At 26.5% G+C, this 22895-nt stretch overlaps 1 protein-coding gene across 1 annotated transcript in view; it reads right to left on the bottom strand.

Moving 5' to 3' along the window:
* The window catches only part of CadN (neural cadherin), a 470814-nt gene extending 449359 nt beyond the window's left edge, over positions 1–21455 (bottom strand). Inside the window, 1 exon segment of the mRNA XM_075297354.1 lies at positions 19146–21455. Coding sequence (XP_075153469.1) covers positions 19146–21210 — 2065 coding nt within the window. The 5' untranslated portion in view covers positions 21211–21455.
* Positions 21456–22895: the final 1440 nt, after the last annotated feature.

Below are 22895 nucleotides of genomic sequence, written 5' to 3'. Positions count from 1 at the left end.
AGAAACACAATGATTTGTGAAACATCTAATATGAGGTTTGTGTACAATTTTACTGAGGAATTTTGCTCTCTCTCTCTCTCATTTTATCTCTTATTTACCCTCTTCTGCATAAGTGTTTTACAGAAGTCCTAGCTCTTTAGCATGTAATACTTCACATCACAAATAAAGAGGCCACAGAAAGTGATGGTAAATTGCTTTTATTTGCTTGAAGTATCATTTAATGGTTGGATTTACAAATGAATGAATTTTATATTAGCAATTTAGTTTTATTTCTATACCACTCTTTCGGAAGATTGTGTAATCGCTACAATATGTGTGGGATACTTAAACTTGAATAAATATTGATGTTTTTCCATAATACAAATGAAATTGCGGTAAAAAAAACTGCCTATGGGAATATTATTAATTTTGAAGAAAAAAAAATCACTGGTGGGTTACATTACAAAAGATGTCCACAAATACAGTTTGGAAATATAGAATAGAATAGAGTCGAAAGGAATTGAAAATCGACTTTTCTACATTAAATTTAAAAAAAAAAATCAGTTAACAATTTTTTAAATGTTTTTACATTTTTAAGTAAAGTTTCGGTCATCTCAATTAATATTTTAAATAAATAAGAAAATATTTCCAATTAAGAATTGTATACATTTTTATAAAACCAAAGGAAAAATATTGCAACTAAAGAAACAAACAATAATAATTAATAAATAAATAATAATGCAATGAATAGTTATTGCCTCAATTAAAAAATTAATTGACCTCTTTATACTAAAATCAAATAAATTTTTAAATTTAAAATTTAAATTAAATTTAAATTTTTGTAATTAATTATATTTTGTAAAACTAATACATTTTTTGAGTGATATTAATCTTTTCGTAATAAATTTCAATTACAAAAATAATTTAATCACTAAATTTTGCGATTGAATCGTATTTTTTTTTATGAAAAATATGTTTCTGGTTTTTTTTAAATCGATTTTTTTTATATTATTTCATTATAATAACTTTAAGAAGAAAATATTCTAATGCCTTTGTGCTTTTAGATTATTCCAAAACTTGACTACTCGCTTGCTTATCAATCCCCCAAGACTATAACTATATAAAATTTTCAAACAAAACACACAAAAATGTGTAAAATCATATCTAAATATTTCTTTAATTAAATCAAAATACATTTCATCGGAATTATGTCTAACTAAATTCCCATTTGTAATAGGATATAAAGGCTTATAAATAAATACCTTGTTTATTTTCCAATTAATAAGCACTTAAATGCAAACATTTACCAATGTGTGTGTGCGATTGTATGTGTATTGGTCGCTCATGGATTGGTAAATGTTATATTGTGAAATTATAATCTCCATTGAGATTATAATTAAATAATTCAGATGTTTTATAAACTGTAAAAAGGACATTAATTGCTTCACTTGTCATGCCCTACAATAACAATCATTGAAGAATGCATTGAATTATGTATAATTGATTTCTATATGTATACAATTGCAAAACGAATAAAATACAAATATATCAAATGTCAATAATGTCATGATAATTTATTAATATGATATTTATTGGAATTGGTTAAAGAGTTGGTTCTATTAAATGCCACAAAAGTCTAAGGTTAGGATCTTAAAAATTTTTCTATAGAAATAAAATTTTGACAAAATTTTCTATAGAAATAAAAATTTAAAAAAAATTTCTATAGAAATAAAAAATTGACAAAATTTTCTATAGAAATGAAATTTTAATAAAATTTTCTATAGAAAAACAATTTTTACAAAATATTCTATAGAAATAAAATTTTGACAAAATTTTCTATGGAAACAAAATTTGGACAAAATTTTCTGTTGAAATAAAATTTTACAAAGTTTTCTATAAGAGTAGCATTTTGACCAAATGTTCTATAGAAAGCAAAATTTTGAGAAAAAAATTTCTATAGAAATAAAAATTTAAAAAAATGTTCCAAAGAAATAAAAATTTGACAAAATTTTCAATAGAAATACAATTTTAAAAAAATTTTCTATAGAAATAAAATTTTGAAAATAAATTCTATAGCAATAAAAAATTGACAAAATTTTCTATAGAAATACAATTTTGACAAAATTTTCTGTAGAAATAAAATTTTGACAAAATGTTCTATAGAAGTTAATTTTTAACAAAATTTTCTATAGAAATATTTTTTTACAAAATTTTCTATAAAAATAAAATTTTGACAAAATTTTCTATAAAAATTAAATTTTGGCAAAATTTTCTATAAAAACAAAATCCATAGAAATAAAATTTTGACAAAATTTTCTATAGAAATAATTTTTTACAAAATTTTCTATAAAATAATTTTTTTTACAAAATTTTCTATAAAAATAAAATTTTGCAAATTTTCTATAAAAATAAAATTTTGCAAATTTTCCATAGAAGTACAATTTTGACAAAACTTTCTATAGAAATAAAATTTTGACAAAATTTTCTATAGAAATAAAAATTTAAAAAAAAATTTCTATGGAAATAAAAAATTTACAAAATTTTCTATAGAAATAAAACTTTAACAAAATTTTCTATAGAAATAAAAGTTTAAGAAAATTTTCTATAGAAAAACAATTTTGACAAAATATTCTGTAGAAATAAAATCTTTACAAAATTTTCTATGGAAATAAAATTTGGGCAAAATTTTCTGTTGAAATAAAATTTTACAAAATTTTCTATAAGAATAACATTTTGACCAAATGTTCTATAGAAAGCAAAATTTTGAAAAAACTTTCTATAGAAATAAAATTTTGACAAAATTTTCTATAGAAATAAAATATTGCAAATTTTCTATTTCTATAGAAAAATTTAAAAAAATGTTCCAAAGAAATAAAAATTTGACAAAATTTTCTATAGAAATACAATTTTAACAAAATTTTCGATAGAAATAAAATTTTGAAAAAAAAAAATTCTATAGCAATAAAAAATTGACAAAATTTTCTATAAAAACAAATTTTGGCAAAATATGTTATTCTATAGAAATAAAATTTTGACAAAATATTCTATAGAAACAATAGTTTGACAAAATTTTCTATAGAATTACAATTGTGACAACATTTTCTGTAGAAATAAAATTTTGACAAAATATTCTATAGAAGTTAATTTTTTACAAAATTTTCTATAAAAATAAAATTTTGACAAAATTTTCTATAAAAATTAAATTTTGGCAAAATTTTCTATAAAAACAAAATTTTGACAAAATTTTCAATAAAAATAAAATTTTGCCAAAATTTTCTTTAGAAATATAATTTTGACATAACTTTCTATAGAAATAAAATTTTGACATAACTTTCTATAGAAATAAAATTTTGACAAAATTTTCTATAGAAATAATTTTTTTACAAAATTTTCTATAAAATAATTTTTTTTTTCAAAATTTTCTATAAAAATTAAATTTTGGCAAAATTTTCTATAAAAACAAAATTTTGCAAATTTTCTATAGAAATACAATTTTGACAAAATTTTCTATGGAAATAAAATTTGGACAAAATTTTCTGTAGAAGTATAATTTTGACAAAATTTTCTGTTGAAATAAAATTTTACAAAATTTTCTATAAGAATAACATTTTGACCAAATGTTCTATAGAAGGCACAATTTAAAAAAATATCTATAGAAATAAAACTTAGAGAAAGTTTGCTATAGAAATAAAATATTGCAAATTTTCTATAGAAATAAAAATTTAAAAAAATGTTCCAAAGAAATAAAAATTTGACAACATTTTCTAAAGACATACAAGTTTAACAAAATTTTCTATAGAAATAAAATTTTGAAAAAAAATATGGAATAAAAAAATGACAATTTTTCTATAGAAAAACAATTTTGACAAAATATGTTATACTATAGAAATAATATTTTGACAAAATAGACACTAAATTTAAAAAAAAAATTCTATAGAAATACAATTTCGACAACATTTTCTGTAGAAATAAAATTTTGACAAAATGTTCTATAGAAGTTAATTTTTACAAAAAAATTTTACAAAATTTTCTACAAAAATAAAATTTTGACAAAATTTTCTATAAAAATTAAATTTTGGAAAAATTTTCTATAAAAACAAAATTTTGACAACATTTTCAATAAAAATAAAATTTTGCAAATTTTCTTTAGAAATTCACTTTTGACAAAACTTTCTATAGAAATAAAATTTTGACAAAAATTTCTATAGAAATAATTTTTTTATAACATTTTCTATAAAAATAATTTTTTTTACAAAATTTTCTATAAAAATAAAATTTTGACAAAATATTCTATAAAAACAAAATTTTGACAAAATTTTTTATAAAAGCAAAGTTTTGACATAATTTTCAATAAAAATAAAATTTTGACACAATTTTCTATAAAAATAAAATTTTGACACAATTTTCTTTGAAATAAAATTTTGACAAAATTTTCTAAAGAAATACAATTTTAACAAAACTTTCTATAGAAATAAAATTTTTACAACATTTTCTATAGAAATAAAATTTTGACCAAATGTGCTATAGAAATAAAATTTTGACAAAATTTTCTATAGAAATAAGTCTTTGACAAAATTTTCTATAGAAATAAAATTTTGACAAAATTTTCTATAGAAATAAAATTTTGACAAAATTTCTCTATAGAAATAAAATTTTGACAAAATTTTCTATAAAAATAAAATTTTGACAAAATTTTCTATAAAAATAAAATGTTGACAAAATTTTCTATAGATATAAAATTTTGACAAAATTTTCTAAAGACATACAATTTTGACAAAATATTCTATAGAAATAAAATTTTGACAAAAATTTCTAAAGAAACAAAATTTTGACAAAGTTTTCTACAGAAATAAAATTTTGACTAAATTATATATAAAAATAAAATTTTTTATAGAAATAAAAGTTTGACAAAATTTTCTATAGAAATGAAATTTTGACAAAATTTTCTGTAGAAATAAAATTTTAACAAAATTGTCTGCAGAAATAAAATTTTGGAAAAACAAATTTTCTATAGAAATAAAATTTTGGAAAAACAAATTTTTTGTTTGGTAGCCAACATAGCCAAATTTGATCGAAATCCACAACGCATTTACAGAAAATCTACTCGTGTGTTGTACATACCGCGAGTACTAATACAACATGTATTGAAAATGAGCTTGAATTAAAGATAATTAAAAAAGCTTTGCAACACTCAAAATTCCGGAGATTGGAAAAATCAAAATTGAAAATTCCGTAGAGTGGAAAAATCAAAAAAAAAAAAAAACGATAAAACAAGCAAGTTTTTCATATAAAAATTTAATTTTTTTAGGATTTTGGTGGATTTTTAAATTTTTTGGGGGTGGTCACGAATTAAAGTCCTTTTCGCTCTAGGACGCATATTTAAGGAGATATGGCCAAAACATGTTTTACATATAAAGATTTTCATATAAAAATTTCAAAAATTTCATATAAAAATTTAATTTTTTTTTTTTGATTTTGGTGGATTTTTTAACGCTAGGACGCTTAGTTTAGGAGACATGGGCAAAACAAGTTTTTCATATAAAAATTTAAATTTTTTAGAATTTGGGTGGATTTTCCAATTTTCTGGGGATGGTTACGAATTAAAGTCCTTTTCGCTCTAGGTCGTATATTTAAGGAGATATGGGCAAAACAAGTTTTTCATATAAAAAATTTCAATTTGTTTAGGATTTGGGTGGATTTTTCAATTTTTTGGGGGTGGGCGCATATTTAAGGAGATATGGCCAAAACATTGAACGCAGAGGGGCATGCTAACAACTGCACCTTGCTGACTCCCTTCTCGATATTAATAACGTAACGTAATAACGTAATGGTTGGTATGCCAGCCTTGCATACCAAGTGCCATGGGTTCAATCCAAGTTTTAACCAAACACCACAAAATTTTTCAGCGGTGGATTATTTATAGTAATGCTATTCACATTTCTGAGTGTATTAAAGTTTTTCTAATTGGTTTCTCTGTAAAAACGAAAAGTTGCACAATATGGGAACAACTGACTCAAAGCTATCAACGTTTCAAATAACTGGCAAAATTTTTCATTTAGTTGGCAAGACAACATCTCTACTCTGAATTCAATATTTCAAATATGTTACAAATCTAATAGAAAATTAATCATAACACCATTCCATAATAGTGGCTATAATTAATTTTTAATATAATATGAAAACAAAAAACTTGTGGACATTTCAACATAATATCCTTTAAACCCATTAAATATAATTTAATTTATTAAAACAAATACACAGGAATTTACATTAAAACCTTGAATTTATTTATGGAAAATGAAAGAGAAACAAAATCAGTATTTATTTTTAAATCATTATACAAATAACATAACAAAATCCTTCATAGAGTTAAACATTTCCAAAACGAATGTCATCATGGATTTTATCGTTTGATCCATGCACAATAAATCTTCAAAACTGTCACTGGCAGAATACACGGGAATGTCACAAAAAAAAAATAGCAATTTTATGCAAATTGCCATTTCTCTCATAAGGCATGTCACTCACTCTACAACTCCCTCAGAAGCTAAGCTAATCAAGGGGCTGCGATATACTAAGTACATATCTACTACTCGTACTGTCGTCCTCAATGTCCTTTTTTTTCTCTATATACCACAATAATTGCCCAGGATACCACTACTAGGATTCCTATATATTCGTTTGACATTGTACCATGTTCTCTAACAACGAATGAGTTATGATTCCCTATGGTTTAACCTTAACCAAATAGTAGTGCAGCGCATTTTTAGTTTTGGGGAAACCTTACTCTGCGAATGTCACATTTTAACCATGGACCTTGTTGAGAATGGCTCTTCGTTTTTGCAATGGAAATTATTTAGTTACATTGCCATCATTGTTTCCATCAAATTTCAAGTGTGACATATGAGGCATATAACAATCAACATCATCATCATCACCACCAGTATCATTATTGTGATGATGCTTCTCAACGTCATGATGTCATTATGGATGCAGTGCAGCTACTTTTGTCGCGGACATAAACTTGTTCAGCAATTTACAAACACATTTCCCCTGTTACATGACTCTAACGCCATACAAGAGGGCGTTATAAAGTAAAGCAAAGCTAGTCTGAGGCTAGCAAAACACTACAAACAAATGTGACAAAGTGTTTGCAGCAAAGACAGTGGTTGAGCCAAAAAAAAAAAAATTTGCACAAAATTTTATATGCGACGAAATTTTATTTTTATAGAAATTATTGTGGAGAATTAAAATTTCACTTTTATAGAAAACTTCAAAAAATTGAAATTTTATAGAAATTTTCATAATTTTTTTTTTTCATCGAAATATTATTTTTATAGAAAACTTCAAAAATTTAAATTTTATAGAAATTTTCGTCATAATTTTATTTCATCGAAATATTATTTTTATAGAAACCTTGATCAAAATTCGAAATTGTCGAATAGAAAATATCGTAGAAATTTTATTTTTATACAAAATTTTATGGGAATTATATTTTATAGAAAATTTCGTAGAAAATTGATTTTTACGGAACAATTTTATTTGTCTATAAATTTCGTGAAATTTCCTCAGAAAATGTTAGTCAAAATTTTATTTTTACATTTAGAACATTTTATTGATATTTTATTTTTATAGAAAATTTGGTTGAATTTTTATTTTTATAGAAAATTTTATTAAAATTTTATTTTTATTTAAATTTCGTTGAAATTTTATATTTATTAAAAGATTTTAGCCGAACTTTTATTTTTATAGAAAATTTTCTCGCAATTTTATTTTATATAGAAAATTTTGTCAACATTGTATCTTTATAGAAGGGAGCCACCGTGGTGCAATGGTTAGCATGTTTTTTAGAAAACTTCAAAAAATTTAAATTTTATAGAAATTTTCGTCAAAATTTTATTTCATCGAAATATTATTTTTATAGAAAACTTGATCAAAATTCGAAATTGTCGAATAGTAAATTTCGTAGAAATTCTATTTTTATACAAAATTTCGTGGGAATTATATTTTATAGAAAATTTCGTAGACATTTTATTTTTACGGAACATTTCGACGTAATTTTATTTGTCCATAAATTTCGTGAAATTTCCTCAGAAAATTTTGGTCAAAATTTTATTTTTACATTTAGAACATTTTATTGATATTTTATTGTTATAGAAAATTTGGTTGAAATTTAATTTTTATAGAAAATTTGATTAAAATTTTATTTTTTATACAAATTTCGTTGAATCTTTATTTTTATTAAAAAATTTTACCCGAAATTCTATTTTTATAGAAAATTTTCTCGCAATTTTATTTTATATAGAAAATTTTGTCAACATTGTATCTTTATAGAAGGGAGCCACCGTGGTGCAATGGTTAGCATGCCCGCCTTGCATACACAAGGTCGTGGATTCGATTCCTGCTTCGACCGAACAACAAAAAGTTTTTCAGCGGTGGATTATCCCACCTCAGAAATGCTGGTGACATTTCTGAGGGTTTCAAAACTTCAAAACTTCTCTAAGTGATTTCACTACAATGTGGAACTCGGCTCGGCTATAAAAAGGAGGTCCCTTGCCATTGAGCTTAACATGGAATCGGGCAGCACTCAGTGATAGGAGAGAAGTTCACCAATGTGGTATCACAATGGACTGAATAGTCTAAGTGAGCCTGATACATCGGGCTGCCACTTAACCTAACCTAACCATCTTTATAAAACATTTTATTAAAACTTAAATTTTTTATGGTATATATTTAATAAAATTTTTATTTTTACAGAAATTTTCGATAAAATTTTATTTTTATACAAAATTTTTTCGAATAGTGTTTTTTTTTTGGCATTTTGTCGAAATTTTACGAATGAAGTAAGAGGAAGCACGCTCAAAATAAACCCAGCCAACTACACTCAAATCGATGACTTGATGGTGTCAAAGGAAAAGGGAGATGTTTGTATGAATTTATTTCGGCATAAGCCGGCTATCATAAACCTTTTTTCGGAAGGTTCAAGTGTGGTTTACTTTGGGTTTAGCGAAATGCCTGAATTTATTCTGATAATTGGTCGATAGTTTTGCTGCAAGTACAGGATGCTGATGAGGAATGTGGTAATTCCGAAACGTCTTGTAGTCTATAGAGCTTTGCCCAAATAAATTTGGCAAACATTCTTTTCCTCTGTTGGTTAAGCTACACTTGTAGCTTAGTCAACGCAATGGTTTTAAAGCTGAAATCAAAAACAACAAATTTTATTTTTTTTAGAAAATTTCGTGGACAATTTTATTTTTTCGTCGAACTTTTATAGAAAATTTTATTCGAAATTTTTAAAAACATTTTATTGATTTTTCATTTTTATAGAAAATTTCATCGAAATTTTATTTTTAAGAAAATGTGATTAAAATTTGTTGTAAATTTACTTGTTTGCGAATAAGTTCATTGTTCTTTACTTCTAAAAAAATTTCCCTGAAGACGAACATCGGAGTTGTTTCGAAATATTAAATAAAAATACAACTCAACAAGAACAACAACATCTGTTATTATTCATATGACCTCAAGACGAACTAAACAAATATACAGTGAAACCTCTCAGAAGTGGATACCCACGGTCACCTAAAATTTGTCCACATTTGGGAGGTATCCAGTTGTGAGAGGTTAATTTTAATGTTTTTATATAGCAAACATCTCACGACAATTGTCTAGTTTTGGAAGGTGTCCGGGTTTGCAGAGTGTCCAAGTTTTAGAGGTTCCAATGTAATTAAATTTTATTTTTATAGAATATTTAATTGATATTTGATTTCTTTTTTCTTCTTGAAAATTCAATCTTTATATTATAATAACATTTAATTTTATTGAAAATTTCGTCGAAATTTTATTTTTAGAGAATTTCGTGGAAATTCTATTTTGCTAGAAAATGTTTAGGAAATTCTTTTTCCTGTTTTTTTTTTTTGTTTTGTTTGGTAGAAAATATCCTGGAAATTTTGTATAGAAAATTTCATCAAATTTTTCCTTTATATAGAAAATTTCGTGGAAATTCTATTTTTATAGAAAATGTCGTCGAAATTGTATTTGTAATGAAAATTTCGTCGAATTTTTTTTTATAGAAAATTTCGTCGAAATTACATTTGTAGAGAAAATTTCGAGAAAATTTTATTTTCATAGGAAATTTTGTCGAAAGTTTATTTTTATTGAAAATTTGGTTGAAATTTAATTTCTATAGAAAATTTCGTCAAAATTTTACTTTCATAGAAAATTTCGTGGTAATTTTATTTTTATAGAAATTTTCGTCGAATTTTTTTTTATATAAATTTTTGTTGGAATTTAATTTTTTATAAAATTTTATTTTTATGAAAACTTCCTTGAAATTTTATTTTTATAGACAATTTCCTTAAAATTTTAGTTTAAAAAAAATCCACTGAAATTTGTAGGAAATTCTGTTTCCTGTTTTTGTTTTTTTTTTTTGTTTGGTAGAAAATATCCTGGAAATTTTGTATAGAAAATTTCATAAAATTTTCCCTTTATATAGCAAATTTCGGGGAAATTCTATTTTTATAGAAAATTTCGTCGAAATTGTATTTGTAATGAAAATTTCGTCGAATTTTTTTTTTATTGAAAATTTCGTCGAAATTATATTTGTGGAGAAAATTTGGTTGAAACTTTATTTTTATAGGAAATTTTGCCGAAAGTTTATTTTTATTGAAAATTCGGTTGAAATTTAATTTCTATAGAAAATTTCGTCAAAATTTTACTTTTATTTAAAATTTCGTGGAAATTTTATTTTTATAGAAATTTTCGTCGAATTTTTTTTATAGAAATATAGCAAATTTCGGGGAAATTCTATAGAAAATTTCGTCAAAATTGTATTTGTCATGAAAATTTCGTCGAATTTTTTTTTTTAAAGAAAATTGCGTCGAAATTATATTTGTAGAGAAAATTTCGTGGAAACTTTATTTTTATAGGAAGTTTTGCCAAAAGTTTATTTTTATTGAAAATTTGGTTGAAATTTAATTTCTATAGAAAATTTCGTCAAAATTTTACTTTTAGTGAAAATTTCGTGGAAATTTTATTTTTATAGAAATTTTCGTCGAATTTTTTTTTATAGAAATTTTTGTTGAAATATAATTTTTTTATAAAATTTTATTTTTATAAAAAACTTCCTTGAAATTTTATTTTTATAGACAATTTCCCTAAAATTTTTGTTTTAAAAGAATTCCACTGAAATTTTATTTTTATAAACATTTTTGTAAAAATCTTATTTTTTATGGAATTTTATTTTTATAAAAAATTATAGCCCACAAGTTTTTTCTAAACAAAATTTGGTGAAATTTTATTTCTATAAACATTTTTGTAAAAATCTTATTTTTTATGGAATTTTATTTTTATAAAAAATTATGGCCCACAAGTTTTTTTCTAAACAAAATTTGGTGAAATTTTATTTTTATAAAAAATTTTGTAAAAATCTTATTTTTTATAGAATTTTATCTTTTTAAAAAATTATAGCCCACAATTTATTTATATTTATAGAAAATTTCTGTTTTTTTTATAGGGGTTTTAATCGATTTAAAAAAAAAAATTAGCAGAAATTTTATTTTTACAGAAATTTCATTGAAAATTTATTTTTATAGAAAATTTCATCAAAAATTTATTCTTATAGAAAATTTCAACAAATATTTATTTTTATAAAAAATTAAGTCAAAATTTCCTTTTTAGAGGAAATTTTGACGAAACTTTAATATTTATAGAAAATGTTATCCAAATTTTAGTTTTATAGAAAATTTTATCAAAATTTTAATTTTATAGAAAAGTTCAACAAAATTTTAGTTTTATAGAATATTGCTACAAATTTTTATTTTTATAGGAATTTTTCTCGAAAGTTTATTTTTTGAAGATATTTTCATTGAAATTTTATTTTTATAGTAATTATAATTACTCAGAATACAGTATAAATCCCACCATTGAGTGAACGGATATGTTGGAATTTCAAAAAATGGTTTTAATCCACTGTCCGACTCGAAAATACTGCATTGCACTGCATCATAAAAAAAATATCCAGACTACTATACTGTTAATTTCAACCAACATATATGAAGTCATTGGAGGGTTTGGTAATACACCAGCAAATGCCAAACAGCTAACCATTCATCCAGTCATCCAGACAGACATTGACAGTGTTCCCTGAACACTGCATTGCGTTGCAATGACTAAGTAGTACGGATTCTGTCCAGTTATATTTTTTGACAGACAAGTTCATGACATTAAAAACATTCGCTTGTAATTTGTCCATTACCATTGTTGGTATTTTTTTGGCATTTGTTGGTGTTTTTGTATTTTTTTTTTTGGTTGGTTGGTTGTCAAACATATGACGAGGAGTATGGAAGCTACTAACTTCACTTTTGGTATTTACAATAGCATCCATCCATACGTGCCTTGATGTAGCGGCTGTTGATTATGTTTTTTTCGAAAAATAAAAATATTCAACATAATGAAGGAATGTATGCAAAGTGTTTTCTTTATTTACAGGAGAGTGCGGGGGTGTTTTCTACATTTGTCTGTTCGATGTTTGTTGTTGTGCTTCAGTGTCTGTCAAGTACTTTTTGGATAATTTCCCTTTCCTTTTCCCAACATTCCCCATATAGGACTCTTGGATTTTTTAGGCACTCTTTATGTAAATACAAGTTGGAGATATAGTCTCAAAAGAACTACTTACTTGTTATGGGATGAAATTTAAGATATGGGAAATTTAAATTCTTAGGGATGGGAATAGTTTCGTTATTGAAATAATTGGGAATTCTTCATGAATATTCTCGAGGAATCAAGGGAAAGCCAAATATATCTATTTCCAAGTGACGGTTTCTGACACTTTTCCCAAGACTACATTAAATCAGGTATATCTACACTGTTTGCCTTTCGCGAGTGGAAGGAAAGTGTTATAACATTGCGATTTTCTGATAGTAGCCCAATTTATACCCATCTCTCTATATGGTTTTAGAAGGGACTAGAAGACATAAATTTATTGTGATTTGGAGAAATCAGAGTCCCGAAAAATGGACATGCACTAATTTATAGTGCATGTTCATTTCTTGAATATTCTTGAACGGCATCCCTAACAATTTAATAGCTTAGTAGTGTAAATGTCCATTCCTTGTTGTTTATTTAGATTTCCAAAACATGTGAATAAATAATTGTTATTTTTGTTTTCTTGTTATTATTGTTATTATTGTATTCTTTTTGATTCCCATCCAGAAACTGCTCAAACTCCTTTGTCAATTTCTCTTACCCACTGCATTACATTGCCATCACTTTCATTTATTTTGCATTGTGCCCCCCACCACCACCACCAGCACTCATGTGAAGTTATTTGTATGACATTAAGGGCACATGCGCCCCAAATGTTTTTGTGTCTGAGACAGAATTTTCTCCTTGAATTCTTAGGATGTCTGGGTTGATATGTCTGTCCATCTGTCCGTCCGTCCGTCCTTTCATTCCTATGTTAGTCCAATCCACTTTCATTTGGGGGGACATTTGGTGTTGTCTTTCACTCTGATTCCTTCTACCCATGGGACCTAGGGACTTGTTTGCTTATATTTCTGTCTGTCTTTCTTTCTTTCTTTTTAGAATCACTAATTACTTTTTGAAGTTTTAATTTCAACATTTGCCATCATTTGTTGAAGGGTCAGCTAGTTTGAAGAGTTGGGGGGAGATTGAAGACCCTGCTTGAGTTTAGTATACGGATTTTTTTTTTGTTTCCTAAAATCCGATAACATTTTTTCTTAAAGAAAATTAATGTTGCACATAAGTTTAACAATTAACAAATAATTTTCATAACGTTTCACAACTTAAGTTTAAGTGCAGAGAAATAGTCTCTATTTGTTCAGAGAGTCAGTATTATGAGAATTTACTACGAGGGTGACTAGATGAGATGGGATAAAAGAAAAAACACTTTAATATGGCAGAAAGTTTGATCGGACTGAATCTTCTACGATTCGACTATTCGATTGTGATTGCTATACCAAGAAGTTTTGTAGATTTTGACATCGATCAACTTTCTATTAGCCGAAAAGTCAATTTTTGACTTTTGAATCCCTAAAAAAATTAAAAAAATCGAGTATCAACTTTCGTTTTTGCGACTTTTTGTTGAAACTAATAGAAGTCAATTCTTCGTATTCTTAAAAGTCTTAAAAAGATCAACAATGCCTTGATGATGGCCAAACTGTCCTAGTCGGCTTTTGTTAATTACTAAAGAAGCAATCAAAAAATTGATAAAAACTCTAGTAACATGTTGCGAATTTCAGATGTTATGTTTCATAATAATAACCAAAATTATGGACCTATACAAACATCGTATAGGAGTGACGAACACGTTCGTCAAATTAAAAAATAGAATATTTTTGCAAAATTTTATTTTTATAGAAAATGTTGTAAAAATTTTGTTTCTATAGAAAATTTTATTAAAATTTTATTTTTATAGGAATTTTTGTCAAAAATTTATTTATATTTTTGTCCATTTTTTTTTTCTATAGAAAATTTTGTCAAAATTTTACTTCTATAGAAATTTTATCAAAAATTTATTTGCATAGAAAATGTTGTCATTAATTTATTCCTATAGAAAATTTTGTTAAAATTTTATCAAAATTGAATTTCTATAGAAAATTTTGTCAAAATTTTATTTCTATCGAAAATTTTGTCAAAATTTTATCTCTATAGAAAATTTTGTCAATGTTCAATTTCTATAGAAAATTTTGTCAAAATATTATTTCTAAAAAAAAATTGTCAAAATTTAATTTCTATAGAAAATTTTGTGAAAATTTTATTTAAAAATTTGATTTCTATAGAAATTTTCGTAAACTTTTATTTCTATAGCAAAATTTTATTTTTATGAAAGCTGTCAAAATTTTATTTCTATCGAACATTTTGTCAAATTTTAGTTTCTTTAGATTTTTTTAAATTTTATTTCTATAGAAAAATTTTCCAAATTTTTTTCTATAGAAATTTTGTCAATCTTTTATTCCTATAGAAAATTTTGTTTCTTTAGAAATTTTTTTTAAAATTTTATTGTTAGAAAATTTTGTCAAAATTTTATTTCTATAAAAAATTTTGTCAAAATTTTAGAATTTTTTTTAAATTTTATTTCTGTAGATAATTTTGACAAAATTTTGTTTCTATAGGCATTTTGTCAAACATTTATTTCTATAGAAATTTTTGTCAACATTTTATTTATTTAGAAAATTTTGTCTAAATTTTATTTCGTTAGGAAAATCTGTTAAGGTTATATTTGTATAGAAAAATTTGTAAAAATTTTATTTCTGTAGAAAATGCTGTCAAAATTTTATTTCTTTAGAAAAACTTGTTAAAATTTTATTGTATAGAAAATTTTTCTTTGGCAAATTTTTGCCAAAATTTTATTTTAATAAAAACTTTGTCAAATTTATATTTCTATAGAAAATTTTGTTAATTTTTAATTTCTATAGAAAATTTTGTCAAAATTTTATTTCTATAGAGACAAAATGTGTAAATATTTTTTCTATAGAAAATTTTGTCAACATTTTATTTCTATAGAAAATTTTGTCTAAATTTTATTTCTATAGAACATTTTTTTCAAAATTTTATTTCTATAGAAAATTTTAGCAAAATTTTATTTCTATAGAAAATTTTGTCAAAATTTAATCTCTATACAAAATTTTGTCAAAGTTTAATTTCTATAGAAAATGTTGTCAAAATATTATTTCTAAAAAATGTTGTCAAAATTTTATTTCTATAGAAAATTTTGTGAAAATTTTATTTAAAAATTTGATTTCTATAGAAATTTTCGTAAAATTTTATTTCTATAGAAAATTTTGTTAAAATTTTATTTCTTTAGGAAAATTTGTTAAAATTTTATTTGCATGGAAAATGTTGTCAAAATTTTATTTCTCTAGAAAGTTGTGTCAATTTTTTTTCTGTAGAAAATTTTATTGTTATGAAAACTGTCAAAATTTTATTTATATAGAAAAATTTATCAAAATTTTATTTCTTTAGACAAATTTTATTGTATAAAAAGTTTTGTCTAAATTTGATTTCTGTAGAAAATTTTGTCAAAATTTTATTTAAAAATTTGATTTCTATAGCAAATTTCGTAAAATTTATTTCTATAGCATCAAAATTTTATTTTTATGAAAACCGTCAAAATTTTATTTGTTTAGAAAAATTTGTTTATTTCTATACAGAAATTTGTTAAATTTAAAATTTTTTTAATTTTATTTCTATAGAAAATATTGACAAAATGTTATTTCTATAGAAATTTTGTCAAACTTTTGTTTCTATAGAAAATTTTTTATTTCTCAAAATTTTATTTTTATAGATTTTTTTTAATTTTATTTCTATTAAAAATTTTGTAATTTTTTTCTTTAGAAAATTTTGTTAAATTTTTATTTCTATTGAAAAATTTCTATAGAAATGTTTTTAAAAAATGTATTGCTATATCTAATTTTGTCAAAATTTTATTTCTATTTTTAATTTTCCAAATTTTTTTTCTATAAAAAATGTTGTTAAACATTTATTTCTATATAGGATTTTGTCAAACTTTTGTTTCTATAGAAATTTTTTATTTCTCAAAATTTTATTTTTATAGATTTTTTTTAATTTTATTTCTACTAAAAATTTTGTAATTTTTTTCTTTAGAAAATTTTGTTAAATTTTTATTTCTATTGAAAATTTTCTATAGAAATGTTTTTAAAAAATGTATTGCTATTTCTAATTTTGTCAAAATTTTATTTCTATTTCTAATTTAACAAATTTTTTTCTATAAAAAATGTTGTTAAACATTTATTTCTATATAGGATTTTGTCAAAATTTTATTTTTATAGAATTTTTTTTCAAAATGTTAATTCTATAGATTTTTTTTTTCAAATTTTTATTCCTATAGAAGATTTTGTCAAAATTTAATTTATATAGAAAATTTTGTCAAATTTTTTTTTGTACAGAAAATTTTTAATTAATATTATCATTTCTGTATAAAAAAAATTAAACATTTATTTCTATATACGATTTTGTCAAAATTTTATTTTTATAGAAATTTTTTTTCAAAATGTTATTTCTATAGAAAATTTTACTTCTATTTCTTATTGTGCAAAATTTTATTTCTATAGATTTTTTTTAAATTTTTATTCGTATAGAAGATTTTGTCAAAATTTAATTTGTGTAGAAGATTTTGTCAAAATTTTATTTTTATAGAAAATTTTTAGTAAATTTTATCATTTCTTTATAAAAAAATTGTTAAACATTTATTTCTATATACGATTTTGTTTTTTTTATATTTTTATAGGAAATTTTTTCAAAATGTTATTTCTTTAGAAAATTTTGTCAAGATTTTACCTCTATTTCTTATTGTGCAAAATTTTATTTTTATAGATTTTTTTTTTAATTTTTATTTCTATAGAAGATTTTGGCAAAATTTAATTTATATAGAAGATTTTGTCAAAATTGTATTTGTATAGAAAATTTTTAGTAAATATTATCATTTCTATAAAAAATTGAAGTAACTTTTAGCTGGAGGAAAATATTTCGCAAAATCCACACAAACGTTACAAATTCTACAAATCTACCATTTTTGGTAGATTTTTCATTGTTTGATAGATTTGGTTTTGTGAACGGCTATGTTTGTATATGATCTGAATTCCACAAGGTATGGAAAAATTTTAGTAAGTATCATTTCTATATAAAATTGAAGTAACTTTTAGCTTGAGGAGCCACCGTGGTACAAAAGTTAGCATGCCCGCCTTGCATACACATGGTCGTGGATTCGATTCCTGCTACGACCGAACACCAAAAAGTTTTTCAGCGGTGGATTATCCCACCTTAGTAATGCTGGTGACATTTCTGAGGGTTTCAAAGCTTCTCTAAGTGGTTTCACTGGAATGTGGAACGCCGTTCGGATTCGGCTATAAAAAGGAGGTCCCTTGTCATTGAGTTTAACATGGAATCGGGCAGCACTCAGTGATAAGAGAAAAGTTCACCACTGTGGTATCACAATGGACTGAATAGTCTAAGTGAGCCTGATACATCGGGATGCCACATATCCTAACCTAACCTAGCTTGAGGAGAACATTTTGCAAAATCTACACAAACGTACAAATTCTACAAATCTACCATTTTTGGTAAATTTTTCATTGTTTGATAGATTTGGTTTTGTGAACGGATATCTTTCCATATAACCGAAATTCCACAAGGTACGGTTAAGTTAAATGTTCATCTAACATTCCCCGAAATAGTTTTTAACACAATGAAATGAAATCATAATGTATTTTAACCATCGAAACTTCATCACATTTCTCGACTCCAAAATCCGCCTACCATTCCTTTTCACACTACCCTCATTTCCTTTGTTCTTTCCTCAAGTACATTTCAAAATATTCTTGAAAATGTCGCTTAGCTTGGTTGTTATGCATTTTTTTTGCAATTTTTTAATTGTTGTCAATTTAAATTGTTTCTTTATAATAATGAACAAATCATCTTAATGAAGACGTGACTTTGCTCAGAAAATTGTTGATGGTGGGTGGATGGAGTACAAAACTGAATTTTAGCTTACATAAAAATGCTCAAGCCATAAATGATGAGAACGAACAAATATTACAAAATACAATATAAAGTGAAGCATTGTTGGCCTAGCCATGGTATGAAGTGGAGAAGAATTTATTTTTATAGAAGTTTGCAAAATTTACAATTGTTATTTCTAAGCGCCATAGGAGGAAAATGTTTTTTTGTTATAGCTCTTAATTTAAAAGAAGAAACAATTTTAATAACGAAGAAAATTGAAAGTTCCCGAAGAAGGCATTTTAGGTCAAGAGACCAAATATATATATTTTTTGCTTTTAATACAACAAGTTCCTTTTTAAAGGATTAAAGGAAATATGATAGCAATAAAGTTAAACAAAACCAATCAATTTTTTTGCAACAAAAATAAGTTGACTTTAGCTACCGATTTTAATGACGACATGTATTTGAAGCTTAAATTGAGCTTAAATCAAGTCGTTGTAGATTTGTTGCTTTCATTTCTACTTTCGGATTATGACAAATATTTTCATTTTTTTTTTCAAATTTTTAGCTTTGGGCCATAACTTTTAAGTAATGCTGGTGACATTACTGAGTGATAGAACCAAATTAATTATCATCCCCAAAAACAAATTTTAATTTGAAATAAAAGAAAAACATGCATTTCCACTTACCATTATGTCCTGTGTTGGTGATGATAACCCAAAAATCAATGGTTTTCTCGGGACCCAATTCTTCATAGTCCCACTTCTTTTTGACACGAACAGCACCATTTGTCTCCACCGTTACCCAAGGATTTTCATCACGAATCTTAAAGGTCTCCTTATCCGTTTCCTTTTCCAATTGGAATACAGATTTGCCCTCGGTATCACCATCGGCCTCAGTAAATTCAATACGCTTGGTAGGACGGACAGCTCGGGTAACACGACGTTTCTCACGATGATGGGAATGCTCATTGATGGCATCATGCTCGAGATGTTGCATAATGAACGATACAGGTTCGGGTTGTAGAAATTCCACAAGAACCTTGGCAGGTTGTGAGCTAACCAAACTGGGATAACGTAAATCATGGGCCTCGACCTCCAACAAAAGTTCACTTGAGGGCGGTTGACCCACTAACATAATTTCTCCCGTTTGAGGAACTATGATCACCGTATTGCTGGGCTGTTTCAAACGATAGGCAATTTTATCACCATCAGCATCAGTGGCTTCCACTTTGCCTACAATGCTAAAACGTTTCCAGGTGGTAGAGGTATTGGTATCCAATTCGGGCGACTTCAAACCGGCAATGGCAAATTTATAATCATGGGCCTTGAATATGGGACGATTATCGTTTTCATCTAGGATGGTTATTTGGATTTTCGATACGGTCTTATCGACATCTTCCAAATCGGAAGCCTGCACCGAAAGATCATAGTGGGCCGTTTGTTCACGATCCAATGGACGATTGGTGACGAGCCAAACACCACTCTCCTCATCGCCATTTATGACTAAAGCATTGGAACGTTCATCTCCTTGCTTGGCATGACGACTCTGTAGAGCAAAGGCACCATCTTCATTTCCCCCTATAATAGTATAACGGACCTTCTTGGGTTCCGCACTCAATTCACCGTTGCTAAAGGCCTGCATGAGAGGCACACCCCTAACCCTTGTTCCAGCCGGTTTATTTTCCTTAACCTCTCCCGAGGCATCCAACATGGAACCCGGAAATCTCAACATATCATTGCGATGCATAACATACAATTGGATATTATGGGTTTGAGTGGAATTGGGTGTTTCTTCGACCACCACCAGATTCACCGGGCGATTGACTAGAGGCGATATATCCGAGGTAGTCATCACAACACCATCATCCAATACTGTGAAATACTTGGCATATTCGTTGTCCAGCATATGATATGAGCCATGTTGATAGGCGAAATGACCGGAGGGGCTATCGGTGAGGTTACTGCTCTCCAAGGGGCGAGTCTTGAAACGTTTTATACTAAAGCCAGGATAGGTGTCATGGGGCAAGACCAGAGACATGTCATTGTTATTGCTGCCAGCACCACCACTGCCGGCCAACATACGGGCCGCATTGGCTGCCGATAAGCCATGGGCCTTATTATGAACCATGGAGGATTTTGCATGGGATTGTTGCGGTTGCGGCTGGTGTTGTTGGTCATATTGCAAAGGATGTGACAATGACGATGACGATAACAATGACTGTTGTTGTTGTTGTTGGTGTGTTTCGGAGATCTCTTGGGTAAAAACTTGTTCGAATTGACTATTAATTATTAATAAAATAAATGCAAATGCCATAGTGTAACGACATAACGACGACGACAACGACGATGACGACACAGATAACGATAGCGATGGAAATGACGATAACGACGACGACGACGACGAAAGCGACGACCCCACGTACGCGGACATTGACCGACACGACGACGATAATATTGTTAGTGGTGATGTTTTTAACTTAGTTGAGGAAACGGAAGCGTTTGACAAGAAGTAGGTGGGTTGCTGCAATGTAAAAGCATACCCAGCATTTCCGTTTCCTTTGTTGTTAGCATTACACGAGGCCAGACTTTTGTCTGCCAACATATTCGTATATAATCTACAAGTTGTATTGTTGTTGTTGCTGTTGCTGTTACTGGTATTGCCGCTACTACTACAGCTAGGGCTGCTGCTGATGTTGTTGCTGTTAAAGCTTTTAAGCTTTGAGCGCTTTTTATGCGCTCGATTTTGTGCCATGATTGTGGCACACGTTCTTAGCGAAGACGTTTAAGTTTTCTGGGTTAATCGTTTGTTCTTGCACCCTCTCTCTCTCTAGGTTTTCGATTGTTACCAGAAATTTGTTTATAATAAATTAAACGGTTTTATTTTAATTAGCCCTTGTATTTATTAGCACATAATTGCTGTTGTCGTTGTTGTTGTTGTTCTTTATTTCTACTGCTTCTTCTACTGTGGTTGCTATGTGGGTGTAGGCCTTAAGGTATCTCTCTGTAATGGAAAGAGAATAAGCAACAGAGGTACAATTAATATAAATTATTCAAGTTATTTTGGGAAAGCTAGTTGTTGTTTATCGAAGAAATTAGGGAGTTAGGGCAATGAGGGTCATATAAAAAAGTTCGTAACTATTAAATGAATGTATAAAAAAAATATATTTTATAAAAGTTTACAATATTGTTTTGGTCAACTACCATTATAAGTTCACAAATGGAGATAACTTTTACACTAAAAAAAAAAATTAAATAAATAAATAAATAAATAAAAATAATAAAAACAAGTAAGGAAAGTCTAAAGGCGGGCAGTGCCGACTATATTATACCCTGCACCACTTTGTAGATCTAAATTTTCGATGTCATATCACATCCGTCAAATGTGTTGGGGGCTATATATAAAGGTTTGTCCCAAATACATACATTTAAATATCACTCGATCTGGACAGAATTTGATAGACTTCTACAAAATCTATAGACTCTAAATTTAAGTCGGCTGATGCACTAGGGTGGAACACAATGTTAGTAAAAAATATGAGAAACGTTTAAATCTGAAGCAGTTTTGAGGAAACTTCGCAAACGTTTATTTATGATTTATCGCTCGATATATATGTATTAGAAGTTAAGGAAAATTAGAGTAATTTTTACAACTTTTCGACTAAGCAGTGGCGATTTTACAAGGAAAATGTTGGTATTTTGACCATTTTTGTCGAAATCAGAAAAACATATAAAGGGTGATTCTTTTGAGGTTAGGATTTTCATGCATTAGTATTTGACAGATCACGTGGGATTTCAGACATGGTGTCAAAGAGAAAGATGCTCAGTATGCTTTGACATTTCATCATGAATAGACTTACTAACGAGCAACGCTTGCAAATCATTGAATTTTATTACCAAAATCAGTGGCAGAAAATCCGCTTTTTTATCGACAAATTTTGTTCAGCGATGAGGCTCATTTCTGGTTGAATGGCTACGTAAATAAGCAAAATTGCCGCATTTGGAGTGAAGAGCAACCAGAAGCCGTTCAAGAACTGCCCATGCATCCCGAAAAATGTACTGTTTGATGTGGTTTGTACGCTGGTGGAATCATTGGACCGTATTTTTTCAAAGATGCTGTTGGACGCAACGTTACGGTGAATGGCGATCGCTATCGTTCGATGTTAACAAACTTTTTGTTGCCAAAAATGGAAGAACTGAACTTGGTTGACATGTGGTTTCAACAAGATGGCGCTACATGCCACACAGCTCGCGATTCTATGGCCATTTTGAGGGAAAACTTCGGAGAACAATTCATCTCAAGAAATGGACCGGTAAGTTGGCCACCAAGATCATGCGATTTGACGCCTTTAGACTATTTTTTGTGGGGCTACGTCAAGTCTAAAGTCTACAGAAATAAGCCAGCAACTATTCCAGCTTTGGAAGACAACATTTCCGAAG

The sequence above is a fragment of the Haematobia irritans genome, chromosome 2 (assembly GCF_050003625.1).
Source record: "Haematobia irritans isolate KBUSLIRL chromosome 2, ASM5000362v1, whole genome shotgun sequence".
Taxonomy (NCBI): domain Eukaryota; kingdom Metazoa; phylum Arthropoda; class Insecta; order Diptera; family Muscidae; genus Haematobia; species Haematobia irritans.
The sequence above is the reverse complement of the archived record's forward strand: the minus strand, read 5'-3'. Positions and strand labels throughout refer to the sequence as shown.